Source organism: Neomonachus schauinslandi, chromosome 8, assembly GCF_002201575.2.
Source record: "Neomonachus schauinslandi chromosome 8, ASM220157v2, whole genome shotgun sequence".
Classification (NCBI taxonomy): domain Eukaryota; kingdom Metazoa; phylum Chordata; class Mammalia; order Carnivora; family Phocidae; genus Neomonachus; species Neomonachus schauinslandi.
Window position 1 is genome coordinate 95,735,757 of NC_058410.1, and position 18,909 is coordinate 95,754,665.

Below are 18,909 nucleotides of genomic sequence, written 5' to 3' on the forward strand. Positions count from 1 at the left end.
CCTTCAAAATTGAAATGCCTCGAGATATGAAGGTAGTACTTTAATATATCAGACATTTAGCTTTATTCCTTTTTGTCTAAGTATCGACTTACCTTAAATGAAGTCACAAGAATCACATGCTCTCTCTCTTCGTGAGAATATTAATTTAAAAAAGGAAACTATCACTAAGGAGCCATTATTAATTTTACTATTAAAATGCTTATAAATATATAAGTTCACAAGGTCAGCAGTTGTACATGACAAAGCAAAACTTGTTACATAATTACATCTTAGGCCTCTCCTACAAAATCACTTAAAATGAGTTGATCCGTGATTACTCTGAAAGAACCTGTTGAAAGTTGAAAGAAGTATATTTGTAACAATTTCCCAGAAGTCAAACAAAATTATCCATCCATTGTTAAAAAAAAAAAATTACACAATGCAAAAATATTTAACTGTGAACTGTAACTGCTGAAATTCTTAAATTCCTGGAAAAAAGGTACAAAATAATGAGAATAAGGAGTAAAAGACAAATTAGTCGTTAAACTAATAAAGATAATAATATATAACTTTTAGATACAAAAAAACAAAAAACAATTTTAGGATGTGATTAATGTTTTACTTTTCAAATTAGAGTTTTTCTTTTCTTTGGGTAAATAGCCAGTAGTGGAATGACTGGATGGTATGGAATTACTATTTTTAATTTTTTGAGGAATCTCCACTTTGTTTTCCACAGTGCCTGCCAGTTTACATTCTCACCAACAACGCACGAGGGTTCCTTTTTTTTTTCCACCTCAGTGCTAACACTTGTTATATATATATATATATTTATCTTTTTGATACTAGCTATTTTGAAAGGCATGAGGTGGTATCTCCTTGTGGTATGATTTACATTTCCCTGATGATTCATGATGTTGAGCATCTTTTCATGTGTCCCTTGGCCATCTCTATGTCTTCTTTGGAAAAAATGTATTCAGGTCCTTTGCCCACTTTTTAATTGGATTATTATTTTTTGATATTGAGTTGTATAAGTTCTTTATGTATTTTTTATATTAGCTCCTTATCGGTTATATCATTTGCAGGTATCTTCCCGCCACTTGGTAGGTTGCCTTTTCATTTTGTTGATGGTCTCCTTCACTGTGCAAAATCTTTTTATGGTTCATTTTTGCTTTTGTTTTCCTAGAGTGCATAAATTTTGCATCTTTTTTTTTTTAAAGATTTTATTTATTTATTTGGCAGAGAGAGACACAGCGAGAGAGGGAACACAAGCAGGGGGAGTGGGAGAGGGAGAAGCAGGCCTCCTGCCGAGCAGGGAGCCCGATGTGGGGCTCGATCCCAGGACCCTGGGATCATGACCTGAGCTGAAGGCAGTCGCTTAACCGACTGAGCCACCCAGGTGCCCCAATTTTGCGTCTCTTGATCTACTATGACCCTCACCACCTACTTTCTTCTTAGCCGAGACCAATAAAAATCCAATCTGGTTTAAAGGCTTCTGAATAAGATTGTATTATGTATATCAGTGACCAGTTTCCTTGATGAAACACTCATGATGTTAGGAAATTCTTGTGCTTATTATTTTTTGACTTGTTGTCTAGCTCTGTATAATTTCTGACCTTTAAAATGGCAATCTTTCTGTTAAGTAAGGGCAGAGCCCTCTCCCTCAAAGTGGTCAGTTTTCACTGGTTTTCCTTTTGAGAGATAATTTATAACACCTACTTAATCAAGAACTTGCAGCCTTCTTGTTTGTTAGCCAAGCCATTTAGGTCATTTTGCCCATGTTGTATTTCTCATTCCCCCTCTGCCTGATATAACATGTCATTACGGATTCTGATCCTGGCCCTGAAGGTAATAGCAATATTATTGAGCGTGATAGTGAGCGTCATTCTTTAAGTCTCAATTTTTTAAATACACAGTGACTGGCAGTCAGTGTTTCTCATGACTAATATAGCAAATACCTTCCATTGGATGATCTACCCCAATGGCATTCACTTGCATATATGGCACCATCTTCTAAATGGACAGTTTATTGGTCAGGTTCCTTTCCAACCTCTGTTAAACTGAGGCCTTTGTGTTGGCCTGGAAGAAAAATCAGAAGAGCAATTCATAGCATCATTTACCAAAACATGGTACATAAAACTCTAAAAATGAGACATCTGTTAAAGCTATTTTCTGTCATGCATATGGTTTGAGGGTTTATACATTTTTTTTAGCCTTACATATTATTCTGGCACTGCTATTTATCAGAATAACACATCCCCGCAACAGTTAATATGTGTAAGCTGTGTTGGTACAGTCATGTCTAAACCGCCTTCATATAGAGTCTTTGAGGAAAGAGTGTGTTTTTTTCATTTCTCATGAAATTAGCATTTGAGAGCTAAAAGAGCATCTTAGCAGAATTGCTCCTTGAGACCAAGGGATAGTCCTTATTTCTTATATCACCCACAGTGTTAAGTGTTTAACAGGCTTTCACAATCCACTTTTGGTTGGCTTATTAATAATGGAATGCTATTTTGTATTTATAGGTGGATGTACTCCGCACGACTGCATCAAAACAGCTCCTACATTTAAATGTCTTAATTATGTTTAATTGACATCACATGTCATCTCCTTGCTCTTGGCATTGCTTTTCTCGTCTGAGGATAGCAGTGGTTGATTGCTTCCTTTCAAAGTGTTTGGAAAATTTTTTCCAGGCTTTTCCTCATCCTTCTTGCCAGAATGGTGAAAGGATGTAGGGTACTTGTGGGAAGGTAGGCTTGGGTAAGGCCTCATTGTAGGTACTTTTTCATGATTCGGTTTTACCAGAAAAAGTTGTTAAAGACTTGAATGCCTCAGTTTCTCTTTTATCGTGATTTTGCATAATACTGATAAATGGCCTTAACAAGCACAAATAAAAATAAAACAACTCACATTTCTATCCACAGAGTTTATTGTAACACCATCCTTTTAATTTTAGCACAATGAGCTTCAATATTGGTTGGCAAATCCTTTATTATTCGGTCATCCTATATAATATATCCTATATAATATTTAAAATATTCTACGTCTGAACGCATAAATATATGCTATCTTCTCTGGCTATAGGATTTAGAACTTTATTTTTTTTTATTTTTTATTTTTTTTTTTTAAAGATTTTATTATTTGAGAGAGAGAGAATGAGAGAGAACACATGAGAGGGGGGAGGGTCAGAGAGAGAAGCAGACTCCCTGCCGAGCAGGGAGCCCGATGTGGGACTCGATCCAGGGACTCCAGGATCATACCTGAGCCGAAGGCGGTCGCTTAACCAACTGAGCCACCCAGGCGCCCCCCTAGGATTTAGAACTTTAATAGCCTGTATAAGATTATACATTTAGAGCAAAGACTAGGAATTGCATAGAAAATTATTCAAATGATGACAGTGTCACCTTAACACATTTGTGGATTAATTCATTCAAGAAATATTGAGTGTTTTATATAATGAACTGTCTAGTGATACTGTATGGAATATGAAAATGAAAAAGTAGCCAACCTTCAAATAGTTTCAAGCAGACTGGAGAATAATATATAGAGAAAAAATTATTATATTGTCAAAAAAGGCAAATACATTAAGAGATATATAGAAAAATCCTATTCAAGTTTAAAGTAATACTATATTAAATTTCTCTGGGGTAATCTGGAGAAACTTAATGCAGAAAGTGTCAGTAAAATGAAGTCATTAAAGATAGGTAAATATATGGAAGCATAAACAGAAATAATGGCTTTTTCAGGTGGGGCAGGAAATCTACAAAGAACAAAGGCATAGTGAAGAGAAGTCTCAAAAAATGCTTAGGTGACAGGGAAAAGTTTACTTTCACTGGAATGGGAGTTTTTGAAGCTGTGTAATGGGGGAGAGGTAGAAATTTAGGTTGAAGTTTCACAAATTGCTGAACTTGAATACCAAGTTTACTTGGTAGACAATGGCAAGCCACTAAAGATTTTCAAAGTATAAAACTATGTAAACAGATCTGTGTTGTAGTCATATTATTTTGTCAATAGATATTGGTGTACAAATGAGTGATGTGAGACCAGAGGCAAGGAAAGCACTTAGCAGATGTTTGCAGCTGTCCTGGAGAAGATATTCAGGGACTGTTCTGTATACTTGGGCTGGCACTGGCAGAGGTCATGTGCTACAGAGGCTGGAGAGGAAGAACCAGCCAACCCAAGTTATTGAATATGTTCTCAAAGATGACCTTTAAGTGATTTGGCAGGACAGATTCTGAAAATGACTGTATTACTATTATTTTTTTTAATGGCAAATGCAGGGGAAACAGGAATGAGCACCATTTTGGACATACTGAGCTTAATATGCCATGTGAATATGTCAGGGAATCAATTTGTAATGTTCATGAGATTTTGAGTTGTTCCTGGAGTTATCTATCTGTGTAATGATGAAAGACAGAGACTGTGGGGGACTGAGTTGATGCAGAGACTCCCTTTTTTGTTCCTATTACAAACACATAAATATAACCACTTTTAAAACATACAGCCAAACTAGAAAGGAAAGTCCTCAGATTTCATCAAAGAAAGTGTGGTAAGCATGCAGGTTGACGCCACTAACACATGGGGTATCTATTTCAGATATAATCCCTAGTGGCTTGAAAATGGGATTTTAATGTCTATATGGGAAAAGACAGATATTCTACTAAAACATGGATTTGAAAGTGATTATTCTTGGAAGCGGGAATCACCTCCTTGTAAATGCAAGGTCAGTGGAACTTGTTGGTATATCCTGGAAACCCAAATTAAGAAATTCAGGTAGAAATTTTTCCAAGAACTGGTAAAGTCCATAGAGCAAGGGCCAAAGGAAGTCAGATCTTGTTTATGGGGACATTTGAATAAATCAAGACTGTCATGGAATTCCTACAGAAACTAAAATCACTGTGAAAAGATACAGTAAAATTTATAAACCACATGATGATACAAAGTGTACACTAAGAAAAAACAAAAAAATATAGGAAAACTTTAACAGAAAGGAAGGAAATAGAACAATCTGAAGAGAGATTATAAATTAACCCCTCAAAATAAAGAGGAAAAGGAAGAACATAAAAGAACAGATCTTTATAAAAAATAATGAAGCTTTTACAAAAAGAAACATTTCTTTAAAAATATATTTATTAAATGAAAACAATGATTGCATTGAACAGCAGATTACATACAGTTGAAAGGGGTATTACTGGAAGTAGGATTTAAGGAAATTGCAATAATAAAACACAGAAAAAATTAATAGAACTTTTGAAAGTGAGGTTAAGAGAGCATGCCTAACAAGATTTTCAGGAGAAAAAAAGGAAATCAGATGTGAGAGATAGGTTTGATGAATTAATACCTTGAGGATTTTCTAGATTTGAAGAAAAACATCAATGTAAATATTAAAGAAGTATAACAAGTCTTGACATTCTCATGGTAAAATGTAGAATATTAGATATAAACAGAGAATCCTAAAGATAATAGAGAACAAATTACTATAAAATTGCTATAGAGGCCTTACCACTAGATAGCAAATTTCTCATCAGTAAAACTGAGAGCAGAGATAGTGAAATATGTTCAAAAAGGTAGAATAACTTAACCTGGATTTTATACGTAGCCAAACTATTATACATTAATTAAGGTGAAATAAAATCATTTGCTGACAAAATGGTCTGCTAAACTCAACCATTGGTGGAAAAAAGTACTAAAGGACATTAAGCCAGAAGTAAGAAACTGGATAAAAAAAAGAAATGGAGAGGTTGTAGTTTGGGGCTTCATCAGAGTAGAACGATTTGAGATAGGTCTGTGAGAAATTGAACCACCAGCGAATCAAAAATAGATCAAAGTTTCTATGGCATAATAGGAGATTCTTGAGACTAGCTACTCTCAAATCTGTGTATTGTCCCCTTTTTTATGCAAGGGAATCAGGCAATCCAGGGGCGGTAGTATTGCTAATGGTTTAGTGGTTTTCAATTTTAAAAAAATAATGGAGATTTAGAAATTATTTTGAAATATTAGTGGTTGAATTTCATTTCCTAAGTTTGTGATTTAATTGGTTTGGAGTGTGTCCTAACCATCATGGTTTTGTTTTTTAAGCTCCCCAGGTGATTCTGTGTGGGCAAGTTTGAGAGCCACTCTAATTGCTAGAGAAGAGCGGAAATCTAGACATTGACTCTAGCCACTAGTCAAAGCAGATGATGTAGACTATTTTTATCATGGTAGAGACATTCTCACACTCATGAAAGTATTTCACTTATTACCAGCAGCAAGTTTTTTCTGTAAAGGACCAGACAGTAGTATTTTAGGTTTTGTGGGTCAAATGGTCTCTGTGTGACTCCTCACCTCTGCTCTTACAATGCAGAAATAGCCATGGATAATAGGTAAACAGATGGGCATGGCGTTGTTCCAATAAAATTTACTTGCAAAAGACTAATGAGCAGGATTTGGCCTGTGGGTCTTAGTTTGCCAACCTGTGCTTATAGAATATTAAAGTAAGTTAATGAACATAGTTGAGAATCCTTATGTTTGTTTTGGAGAAAGTAGCTCCATGTGTGAATAGGTTAAAGGAGTGGCCACCTACAAGGATGGAGAAGAATATGTGAAGATGAATGCAGTGAAATATGAAGACCCAGGCAAACCTGGGAAGGAATCAGAGGGAAAACTTGAATGAATGAAAATGCACATGGACAAAGTTGGAATCGGTGGAATATGAAGACCAGGCAAACCTGGAAAGCAATCAGGGAAAACTTGAGTGAATGAAAATGCACGTGGCCAACTTAAAATTACAGCACAAAGGGGTAGCTATGGCCAGATTAGTTGAGAATGCAGGAGAGGTTGGTTTTGTTTTGCTTTTATTGTTTTGCACTTTTTTTTTCTTTATTTTTTTTTTATATATATATTTAGAGGGATGGCATGTAAATGCATGGCTTGGATTTTCTATTTAATCACATTTAGATATTTTGGGTTTAGAATAAAGGTGATTATACACACACACACACACACACAGAAAATACATATTTATCTATAATCATTGTATCTGAATTGAAAATGTTTGTTCTTTTTCAACCTTAGCCTCCTTTTCCAAGTGTTAGGTTTATGTAACATTTTCTTTCCAGTTGTCTTGATTAAATTTATACAGATTATTCAAACAAGATTAAATTATAGTAATTATTGGAGCAGAGAAATGGATTTCCTCTCCAGCATAACTTTCAAATTTTAATTGAATTAACCTCTTTATTCCTTCTCTGTCTTCATCACTGCTTACCTGATTTAGTAAATTGCTTATTTATTTGAATCACAAAACACAACTTTTATTCACATTTTAATGGATTGAATCATTGAATATATAGTTTACTTTTTCACTCCAAAATCTGTTATGAAATTCATAGTGTATCTTATAATGGACAGCATCTTGGAATCATAGAAATAATGGTTTTATGGTTTGTCTTGTTTTTGCCTGCACCTTTCCTCTGGCAACCACTTCCAGAGTTCTCAAAGAGTTAACATTCCTGGAAAATTACTCTGATCTTGTCACTATATTACCTAATAACTTTGAGTGATCTCAAAGTTCAGACTCCTTGGCATGGCATTCAAGGGCCTTATTATCTAAATCCTGTTATATTCTCGCTCAGAAAATTGGATCTCCAGCCTCATTTCCTACCACCCCTGTCTCATGTGAATTGCTTCATCCCTGACAATCAAACACATGATGCATTATTTTAATAGAAGCGTTGTAAAATCTCTGAGGAAAGTTTAATAAAATGGGATTGGTGTTGAGCTGAAAATAGCTAAAACAGGCTTTTTCTAAAGCTTAATACTTAAGATGGAAAAGTATTATCATTTCAGGAAAGACTTGACTTTTTATATTAAATTGTTGAAGCTTATGGAATATCTTTATTTGGAGTCTTTTAAACAGACTAGAAACTCTTCTGTTTGGGATGATTTAAGTATACCCACAGGAGATAAACAAGATGAACTTTGAGGTTGTGGCCAGGTTTAGAAGTTTTGGGGTGATTAATGACTGTATCTAAATAAGTCCAAAAGATCCAAATGGGAGTAAAAAGAAATTCAGTTAGTCATCTACATGCTATCTCTCTCTGAGTCCAAAGACCTGGATATTTAACAATTGAATGTATGTACTTAAATAAAACTATGTAGTTCAGTGATATTTTCTGCTTCGAATGTTCATATATTGCTGTTGTATAAATAACTCCACAAGATAAACACATGTTATCTTATTCCTATCTGCCATCAGATAACATATCAAATTGTAATTACTAGATAAAAATGTGAGATCAATTGAAAATGTTCCAAAATTGTTTTTGTTTATTCTGAGAATAGTAATGAACTGGTGTAAAATACATTTTTGATGACTTTTTAGCTATTTCTTAATTTTGATAAAATGAAAATTAGGAAATGACTTATCCATCATCCATATATTTATATGATTCTGTATTTTAAATTTAGGTATGTGTCTTGTGCCCTGGGCTGTCCGTATGAAGGAAACATCACACCACAAAAAGTGACAGAAGTAAGATACCCCTGGTTTTCTGGTTCTTGGTAAAATGATGTATATTATTTTTAAAAGTGGCCTATTTTCCTTACTGTGTTTTGCATCTGACAACAGAGTTTAAGGAGAACCATGGAATGGAAGACAAGTTTGATTACTTAACTGTTTCATTTTGACACTGCAGATGGATATATTGGCTACAACTCCTCAAAGTTAAATAACCTTTGAGTCTTATCATTTGGGTGCTCAAAGGTGAAGGAATAAAAACACCTGTTTCATTTTTACATGGGCAGAATGCAGTGAGGGCCTTTCCACATTCCATCAGAATGTTGGGACAGTTTGTGCACACACACTTGAACTTTGCTTTGGTTGCTCAGGTAGGCTCCCTTTGTTTTTGTCCTGCATACTTTGACACTTGTATCAGAGTATACACTGCTTTTGCTGTACACTGCTTTTGTTCCTTTAAGATCCAAGAGCTCTTACTGCTGAGATTCAAGTTGCTTTTATTAGAGAGCAATTTTGTGGTGATAGATTATATCCATTAAAGACCTGCTTATTGAAGTTCATTTTCTACTTCCTGTTCTTGTTTATTAATTGATACTAATGAAGACAAAATATTCAGTCTTTGAGACTATATTAGGCTCTCAGAAACACATTTGTATGTGAACTATATTACTGTGCACCTGTTGTTAAGGCTGTTATTTTCATATATTTTGTAATGCGTTACCAAAGTCATGAAGATAGAGCATTGTTAGAAAATCAGAATTTATGAGGATAAACCTTCAGTTTGGCTAAAGCCATTCCTCTTTTGTGCATTCATTTGAACTTTTGAAATTTACTGCAGATTTTTTTCAAATGAGTGTTGTCCCACAGTCTATTCTTAAGACCTTTACACACAGAGGCAGATACACTATAAAATAAGGATTCTTCCGTGTTGTAGTCCTTCACCTGCATGGGACCCTTCTAAGACTTTGTTATTAATTTGCATTTACAAATACATATTCTTTTCTTAAAATTTCCAAAATGATATCACTTCAGGCTCCGCAAAAAATGAGGCTCCAACTCTACCTGTACACCAAACCCCTTGCTTTTCTGCCTTTTGCCTTGTGGAGTCTCTGGACGTACCACACATACCCTCAGCCTCTCCATGCCTGCACCAGAATGCCTGAGGAGTTGTTGAAGAGAATTGCATAATAGGCAGATTGGAAGCGTTAGTTGATGACCAGCAACTTTAAATGAGCCTTCTGTACTCTTCTACTAGGTTTTGTGGCCGACTCCCTCTCTTACTGCCTGCAGTCAGCATTGCAAACTGTTCAGTCTGTTCAAGCTTCTAGTTCCTCTTGTTTACTCCCCTGTATATTCAACTGCTTAGAATTCTTCCTGTTGACACTTGAACACGTTCAAGTCTCTGCCATCTGAAAGCTTCCTTTCTTAATTAAGCATCCACATCTATTTACTGGTTACCTATTTTTATCCTTCTACATCTAAACTTCTTCAAAGGGCTGTCTACACTACTGGTGTTTATTTCCTCAGGTGCCACCAGCTCTTTATCATCCTCCAAGGTGACTTCTAGACCATTCACTTCACTGAAATCCCTCTCTTTTTTTTTTTATTTTTAAAGACTTTATTTATTTATTTGACAGAGAGACACAGCGAGAGAGGGAACACAAGCAGGGGGAGTGGGAGAGGGAGAAGCAGGCCTCCCGCTCAGCAGGGAGCCTGATGCGGGGCTCGATCCCAGTACCCTGGGATCATGACCTGAGCCGAAGGCAGACGCTCAACGACTGAGCCACCCAGGCGCCCCTGAAATCCCTCTTTGTAAGACCACCACTTAGCACTTGGGTTAAAAAATGCAAGATCATATTCAGTACTCATCTTGACATCTTAGCAGAATTTGGGACTACTGACCACTTGTCCTTGATGACACCCTTGTTTCCTTAAACTCCCTTGACTGGGTTTTCATCCAACTGTGGTTAGGTTTCTCTTTTGAAACTTCATTGTCCTTTACCTGGCCATTAAGAAATTCCAGCATTTAATAGGCAGTAGGGAAGAATGAACATTATGCCTTTTTTTTTTTTTAAAATCCAAGTTTCCATCCAGTAATAGTCTCCTACTTGGACTAGGGGGCCCTTCTGAGTGCCCTCCAACCTGTTTTTGATATTGTTGATAGTGCCTTTCTGAAAGATTAATATTGCCACTACCCCCATTACCCCAACAGTCCATTGTGGCTTCCTATTGCTCTTATGAAAGAATCCTCAACCAAAATTCTCAGCTTGGCTTGTTTGCAAGGCTCTGCATGGTTTGTCCTATGCCTACCTCACCAGATTTATGTAGCTTCATTCCCCCCTTGGTTTTTGCTTTCTTGCCACACCTACCCTTTGTATTTTTTTCCTATCTGGAATGCCCTTTGCATTTTCTATTTCAGCTGTCTGGAACACGTTATATTCCACTTGAAACATTCTTCTTGTACCCTTCTTCTCACCCTCTTCAACAAGTTAACGCCTACTTTATCTCAAGCTCTCACTTAGGCCCTTCCTACCTGATAAATGTAGGTCAATATCCTTTGCTACATGCTCTTAGAATCCTGTTTCTTTGTTCCAAAATTCTTATTTTACTTGTATTTACACTTTTTTGAGTGGAATTGAGTTCAATCCTCAGTTGACAGCATAAACCATCTCAATACTTATATGCTTATTATATCCCAGCACCTAAACTAGTGCCTGTCATAAAATGGGCACTGAAGAAATACATAATAAATGAGTTACAGTACTTTTTACAAATGTCAGATATTGTACAAAGCGATTTTTTATATATTCTCATTAATAAGGACTCAACATGTCCTTATTAACATCATCATTAATACAATGTTTAAAAATTAATAAGGCTTAGGGGTGCCTGGGTGGCTCAGTTGGTTAAGCGACTGCCTTTGGCTCAGGTCATGATCCTGGAGTCCCGGGATCAAGTCCCACATCGGGCTCCCTGCTCAGTGGGGAGTCTGTTTCTCCCTCTGCCTCTGACCCTCCCCCCTCTCATGCTCTCTCTATCTCAGTCTCTCTCTCAAATAAATAAAATAAAATCTTTAAAAAAAATAATAAGGCTTAGAAAATATGCTAATAAGAGTATTTGTTGTCTCTATTTTACAGAAAAGAGACTGAGGCTTAAAAAGGTTAATCTTCTACCCAGTATCACATGACTAGCATGGGTGGAAGCTGAGATTTAAATCCAGGCTTGTCTGATTTCAGAACTCATGTCTTTGTTAACATACCATGCTGCCTTCTTGCAAACTCATATTGCTCTTTGAAAGTGACATTAGTTACCCAGCATGAAGGGAACTTACAGTTTACTTTGCACAAATGCATCCATTTATAAGCCGGAAAAATTAAGTTAGAAATATTAGGTGATTCTATCAATCACAAAACTACTTACTGACAGAGCTGGAACTAGTATTGATATCTCTTGACCTCTAATCTAACGTCTCAAGAAATACTACTTCCAAAGTAAATTTGTAATGTTCCTGTTTTGATGATAGGGTTGAGAAAGTAAGCCTCCCATAATTGAAATTGTAGCTTATAATTTCATAACCAAACTATGTAAATAGATAGTTACGATTCTAAGGCAAATTTGAATATTAGAAAAATATAGTAATGTCTTTAAAACCTTTATATAATGCTTAGGATTTAATAAACAGGAAAAAGACCAGAAAACTAAAATAAATGTTTCCCATGGATACGTAACTGATCTTAGTTGTGACTTTTACTTCTGGATGATGTTTGTTAAGGAATAACAGGGTTTGAGACTGTCCATTTCCATTGTTTTACTAGCTCCTCACCTTTCCCGACAGGTATCTAAGAGATTGTATGGCATGGGCTGTTATGAGATCTCTCTGGGAGACACCATTGGAGTGGGAACTCCAGGAAGCATGAAGAGAATGTTGGAGAGTGTCATGAAAGAAATCCCACCTAGTGCTCTTGCTGTTCACTGCCATGACACATATGGACAAGCCTTAGCAAATATCCTTATGGCCCTTCAGGTATTTTGTATTATTTGTGTGTATGTGCAAAATGGGTATCCTTACTTATAAACATTAAGAGTATTAGTGGGATAACATTTATAAATTGCTATGAATATAGTGCTTAAACAGTGTCTACCACATGACAAGCACTCAGGAAATATCTGAAAATTACACATTTATTTTTAGGACAATGATGTCTCCTACTGCTGTTAATTTGATTTGATAAAATTTGTTCTTTTTTTACTGTAGGGTAGTTGACATACAATATTAGTTTTAGGTGCAACATAGTAATTCAATAATTATATATATTATGAAATGACCACCACAGTAAGTGTAGTTACTCTCTGTTACTTACTACAATATTGACTATGTTCCACATGCTTGTCATGCTTATGACTTTGTTTTATAACTGGAAGTTTGTACTTACTTTTTAATACTGTTCATCTATTTTACCCATTCCCCCTACCCACCTCCCTTTTGGCAACCAAGTGTTTGTTCTCTGTATTTAGGAGCCTATTTGCTTGTTTGTTTTGGTTTTTAGATTCCACATGTAAGAGAAATCGTATAGTATTTGTCTTTCCCTGTATGGCTTGTTTGCAGACCTATATTATTATACATGAAGTATTTGTCTTTTCCATCTGGCTTATTTGCAATGTTCATGTTGTTGCAAATGGCAAGATTTCATTCCTTTTTGTGGCTGAGTAATACTGCACTGTGTATATATGTACCATATCTTCTTTCTCCTTTCATCTATTCATGGACACAAAAATTGCTTTCATATCTTGGTTATTGTAAATAATGCTGCCACAGAATGGATAGGTGCATTTATCTTTTTAAATTAGTGTTTTTGTTTTCTTCAGGTAAATGCCCAGAAGTTGAAATACTGGGTTGTATGGTATTTCTATTCCTAATTTTTTGAGGCAATTCCATACCGTTTTTCCACAGTGGCTGCATCAATTTACATTTCCAACAACAGTACACGAGGGTTGCTTTTTCTCCACATCTTCACTAGCACTTGTCTTTTTGATACTAGCCATTCTGACAAGTATGAGCCAATATCTCATTGTGGTTGTGATTTGTATTTCCCTGATGATCACTCATACTGAATCTCTTTGCCTGTGTCTGTTGGCCATCTGTGTATCTTCTTTAAAAAAACATGTCTATTCAGGTTCTCTTCCTATTTGTAATTGGATTTTTTTGGTGTTAAAGTGTGTTTAAGTTCTTAATATATTTTCGATGTTATCTCCTTATCGGATACATCATTTGCAAATATCTTCTCCCATTCAGTAGGATGCCTTTTTGTTCTGTTGGTTTCCTTCACTGTGCCAAAGTTTTTTTATGTTGGTGTAGTTCCAATAGTTTAATTATGGTTTTGTTCTCTGTGCCTGAGGAGATAAGTATAGAAAAATATTGCTAAGGCCAGTGTCTAAGAGATTACTGCCTATGTTTTATATTAAGAGTTTTATGGTGTCAGGTCTCATATTTATGTTTTTAATCCATTTTGAGTTTATTTGTGTGTGTATGGTGTAAAGATAGTGGTCTAGTTTCATTCTTTTGCATATGGCTGTCCAGTTTTCCCAGAACCATTTATTAAACAGATGGTCTTTCCCTATTGTATATTCTTGACTTCTTTCATATATTCTGATGTCCTTTGTCATAGATGAATTGACCATGAAACGATGGGTTTATTTCTGGGCCCTCTATCCTGTTCTACTGATCTATGCGTCTATTTTTGTGCCAGGGCCATGCTGTTTTAATTACTTTAGCTTTGTAATATATTTTGGAATCTGGGATTGTGATACCTCCAGCTTTGTTTTTCTTTCTCAAGATTGCTTTGGCTATTCAGGGTGCTATGTAATTCCCTACAAATTTTAGCATTGTTTGTTGTAGTTATGTGAAAAATGCTGTTGGTATTTTGATAAGGATTGCATTGAATCTTTAGATTATTATGGCTTATATGAACATTTTAATGATATTAATTCTTCTAATCCATAAGCATGATATAGCTTTCCATTTCTGGAAACTGTCATCTTCAGTTTCTTTATTTAACATCTTACAGATTTCAAACTGCATGTCTTTCCTGCTTGGTTAAATTTATTCCTAGGCATTTTATTCTTATTGATGCAATTGTAAATGGGGTTGCTTACTTCATTTTTTTTTCTTCCTCTTTGTTATTACTGTATAGAAATGCAACGGATTTTTCTTTATTTTCTATCTTGCAACATTACTTAATTCATTTTGTAATGCTAACAGCATTTTGGGTCTAGTCTTTAGGGTCTTATATATAGTGTCATGTCATTTGCAAATAGTGACAGTTATACTTCTTCCATAACAATTTGGATTTTTTTTTTTGTCTGATTGTTGAAGCTAAGATTTTTAGTACTATGTTGAATAAAACTGGCAAGATTGGATATTCCTGATCTTAGGGGAAAAGGTTTCTGCTTTTTACCATCGAGTATGATATTAGCTGTGGGTTGTTCATATGTGGCCTTTACTATGTAGAGGAATGTTACCTTTAAACCCACTTTTTTGAGAGTTTTTATTAAGTGATGTTGAATTTCATCAAGTGCTTTATCTGCATCTATTGAGATGATAATAAGATTTTTATTCCTCATTATGTTAATGTGGTATATCATGTATATTGATTTGTGGATATTCAATCATCCTTGCATCCCTGGAATAAATCCCACTTGATTATGGTGAATGATCCTTAATGTATTATTTATTTGGTTGATAATATTTTGTTGAGGATTTTGCACCTCTGTTCATCAGAGAAATTAGCCTCTTAGTAATTTTCTTTTTTAATAGTGTTTTTTATCTTTTTTGTTTTTGTTTTTTGTATCAGGGTAATGATGGTTTTGTAGAATGAATTAGGAAGCTTTCCTTCCTATAATTTTTTTGGGATAGTTTGAGAAGGATAGATATTAACTCTTCTTTATATGTTTGGTAGAATTAACCTGTGAAGCCACCTGGTTATGGAATTTTGCTTGTTGGGAATTTTTTTATTACTGATTCAATTTCATGGATGGTAATCAGGCTTTTCCGATTTCCCATTTTCCTTATTCAGTATAGGAAGAGTATATATTTCTAGGAATTTCTCCATTTCTTTTAGGATGTCCAAATGAGGGTGCATAATTTTTCATAGTAGTCTCATAATTCTTTGTATTTCTGTGGTGTTGGTTGTTATTTCTCTTCTTTCATTTCTGATTTTATTTATTTGTGTCCCCTCTCTTTTTTTTTTTTTCTTGATGAATCTGGCTGTCAATTTTGTTTACCTTTTCAAAGACCTGATCTTAATTTCAATAATCTTTTCTACTGTATTTTTAGTCTCTATTTCATTTATTTCACTCTGATCTTTATTACTTCTTTCTACTAACTCTGGGCTTTGTTTGTTCTTTTTCTAATTTCTTTAGGCATAATATTAGATTGTTTTTTTGAGATTTTTATTGTTTCTTGAGATAGACTTTTTTTCCTCTCTCAACTTCCCTCTTAGAACTGCTTTTGCTATGTCTCAAAGATTTTGATCCAATGTGTTTCTGTCTTCATTTGTCCCCATGTATTTTTTGATTTGCTCTTTGATTTTTTTGGAGACCCACTGGTTGTTTACTAGCATGTTGTTCGGCATCCGCTTGTTTTCTTTTTTTTCTTGTAATTTATTTCTAGTTTCATTCTGTCATGTTTGGAAAAGATCCTTGATATAATGTCAGTCTTGTTAAATTTATTGAGACATGTTTTGTGTCCTAACATGTGATCTCTTGAGAATGTTCCATCTACACTTGAAAGAATGTGTATTCTACCATTTTTGGATGGAATTTCTGTATATATCTGTTAAGTCCATCTGGTCTAATGTGTTGTTTAAAGCCAGCATTTCTTTATCAATTTTCTGTCTGGATGATGCACCCATTGATGTAAATGGGGTGGTCTGTCTGGATGATCCACCCATTGATGTAAATGGGGTGGTCAGTTTCCCTACTATTATTGTATTGCTGTCAATTCCTCCCTTTATGTCTATTAATATTCTATATATTTAGTTGCTCCTGTGGTTGGGTGCATAGATATTTATAATTGTTATATCCTGTTCTTGGATTGATTCCTTTATCATTATGTAATGTCCTTTTTGTCTCTTGTTACAATCTTTGTTCTAAAGTCTATTTTGTGTTATATAATATTGCTATCCTAGCTTTTTGTTTCCATTTGCATGGTATGTCTTTTCCATCCCTTCACTTTCAGTCTCTCTATATATGTTTAGGTCTGAAGTTAGTCTCTTGTAGGCATCTTAGAGATGGGGCTTGCTTTTTTTTTTTCATTCAGTCACCCTATGTCTTTTGATGGAACATTTAGGGTATTTATATTTAATTATTGATAGGTTTATACCTTTTGCCATTTTGTTAATTGTTCTCATGTTGTTTTTGTAGTTCTTCTGTGTTTCTTCCTTCTTCTCTTGCTCTCTTCCCTTTTGATGAGTGATTTTCCTTGATGTTATGCTTGAGTATCTTTGTCTTTAATTTTTGTGAATCTATTATAGGTCTTTGGATTGTGTTTACCATGAGGTTCATATACAACATCCTAAGTGTATAGAAGTTAATATTAAGCTGATGGTTGCTTAAGTTAGAACACATGTATTAATGATGATGTTAATAAGGACATTTTTATTCCTCCCTCTCCATGTTTTATGTATATGATGTCTATTTTCTATCTTTGATTTTGTGAATCCCTTAATATTTTAAACAGAATTGATTTTCCTTTTTTAATCTTCATACTAGCTTTATACTTGATTGATTTACTACCTTTTTATGTTTGTATGTTTGCTTTTACTAGTGCAATTTTTTCCATTAATATTTTTCTTCTAGTTATTGCCTTTTCCATTTAAAGAAGTCCCTTTAACACTTTTAATAAGGCTGGCTTAAAGGTGATGAACTTTAACTTTTGTTTGTGTGGGAAACTCTCTCCTTCAATTCTGAAATAATCTTGCCATGTAGAGTATTCTTAGTTGTAGGTTTTTTTTCTTTTTAGTACTCTGAGTATATCATGCCACTTTCTTCTGGCCTGAAAAGTTTCTGCTGAAAAATCAGCTGACAACCTTATGAATTTTCCTTGTATGTAATTAGTTGCTTTTCTCTTGGTGCTTTTAAGATTTTCTCTTTAATTGTTGACATTTTAATTATTCTGTGTCTTGGTGTGGACCTTTCTGGGTTCATCCTATTAGTGGTTCTTTGTTCTACCTGGACCTGTTAGTCTTTTTCATTCCCCACCTTAGGGAAATTTTCAGCTCTTATTTTTTTAGTAATTTTTCTGTGCCTTTCTCTCTCACTTCTTCTTCTGGGATCCCTATATTGTGAATGCTAATATACTTGATGTTGTTTCAGCTTCCTTAACCTATTCTTGTTTAAAAAAAATTTTGTTTTTGTTGCCCATCTTGGGTGCTTTCCATTACCCTTTCTTCCAGATTGCTGATCCATTCTTTTGCATCTGCTAATCTACTATTGATAGTGCATTTGTCATTTCAGTTATTGTATTGCTCAGCTTTAACTGGTTCCTTTTTAAAATTTTTTTTCTGTTGAAATTCTTACTGAGTTTATCTACTCTCAAGTCCAGTGGGCTTCTTTATAACAATAATTTTGAACCCTTTGTCAGGTAGTTTGCTTATCTCTGTTTCATTTATTTTTTTTTTAAGCTTTGTCTTGTTCTTTTGCTTGAAGCATATTCATTGACTCCTAATTTTGTCTAACTTTCTGTGTTTGTTTCTATGAGTTAGGTGAAACAGCTACCTGTCCCAGTCTTAAAGGAGTGGCCTTGTATAGGAACATCCCCTTTGTAGACTGCATGTGCCTGGAGGCTTTGGCTCTCTGGCTGGAGCTGGGATAGAATTGGGTTGGGTGCTTCATACAGGAGGTGTCCTGGCAGCATGGGCACAGGCAGGAGATGTCTCAGGTTGGTTTGTGTCCAGGATGCCTTGGCAAAATGGCTGGAGCTGTAGTGGGTACACACTGGAGGTGTCACATTGTATGCTATGCAGGAACATCCTTGGTGGGACAGCTATGTATGGGGTGGCATCGGTTGGGGGACTTTGTTGGGAGAACTATATTATGGGGACTGCTAGAGCTGGTGTGGGCTAAGGGCTCAGAGCTCACTGAGTCAGCAGGCTGGCTAGATGCCTGGACTCTGCTCTTATCTGAGCTATCAGTGTGGAGAGGGAATGGAAACAATGGTGCTCCCCAATACCTCCAATCCCAGAGAGAGAGCTCCAGCAATTTCCCCACCATTTGATCGAATACTTTAGGGTAAATAAATAGGCTTCCTTAACTTAAAGTCTAGGCGCCCTTCAAACCACTGCTTTTTTGCTATATTGCAGGTCAGACAAATCTGTGCACAGGCCAGCCCTATCCTTCATTCTGCAGTTCATAGTATAGAGGTAGGATTTCCATTGCTA

The 18,909-nt window shown here is 35.2% G+C and overlaps 1 protein-coding gene across 3 annotated transcripts in view; it reads left to right on the top strand.

Moving 5' to 3' along the window:
- The window catches only part of HMGCLL1 (3-hydroxymethyl-3-methylglutaryl-CoA lyase like 1), a 180,749-nt gene that overhangs the window by 82,578 nt on the left and 79,262 nt on the right, over positions 1 to 18,909 (top strand). For 2 of the 3 annotated variants that reach the window (XM_021692059.1, XM_021692060.1), the window contains 2 exons: positions 8,425 to 8,488; positions 12,309 to 12,497. In XM_021692059.1, the coding sequence (XP_021547734.1) occupies positions 8,425 to 8,488; positions 12,309 to 12,497 (253 nt within the window). The remainder of the gene's footprint in view (positions 1 to 8,424; positions 8,489 to 12,308; positions 12,498 to 18,909) is intronic. The other variant, XM_021692061.1, reaches the window with a different exon arrangement.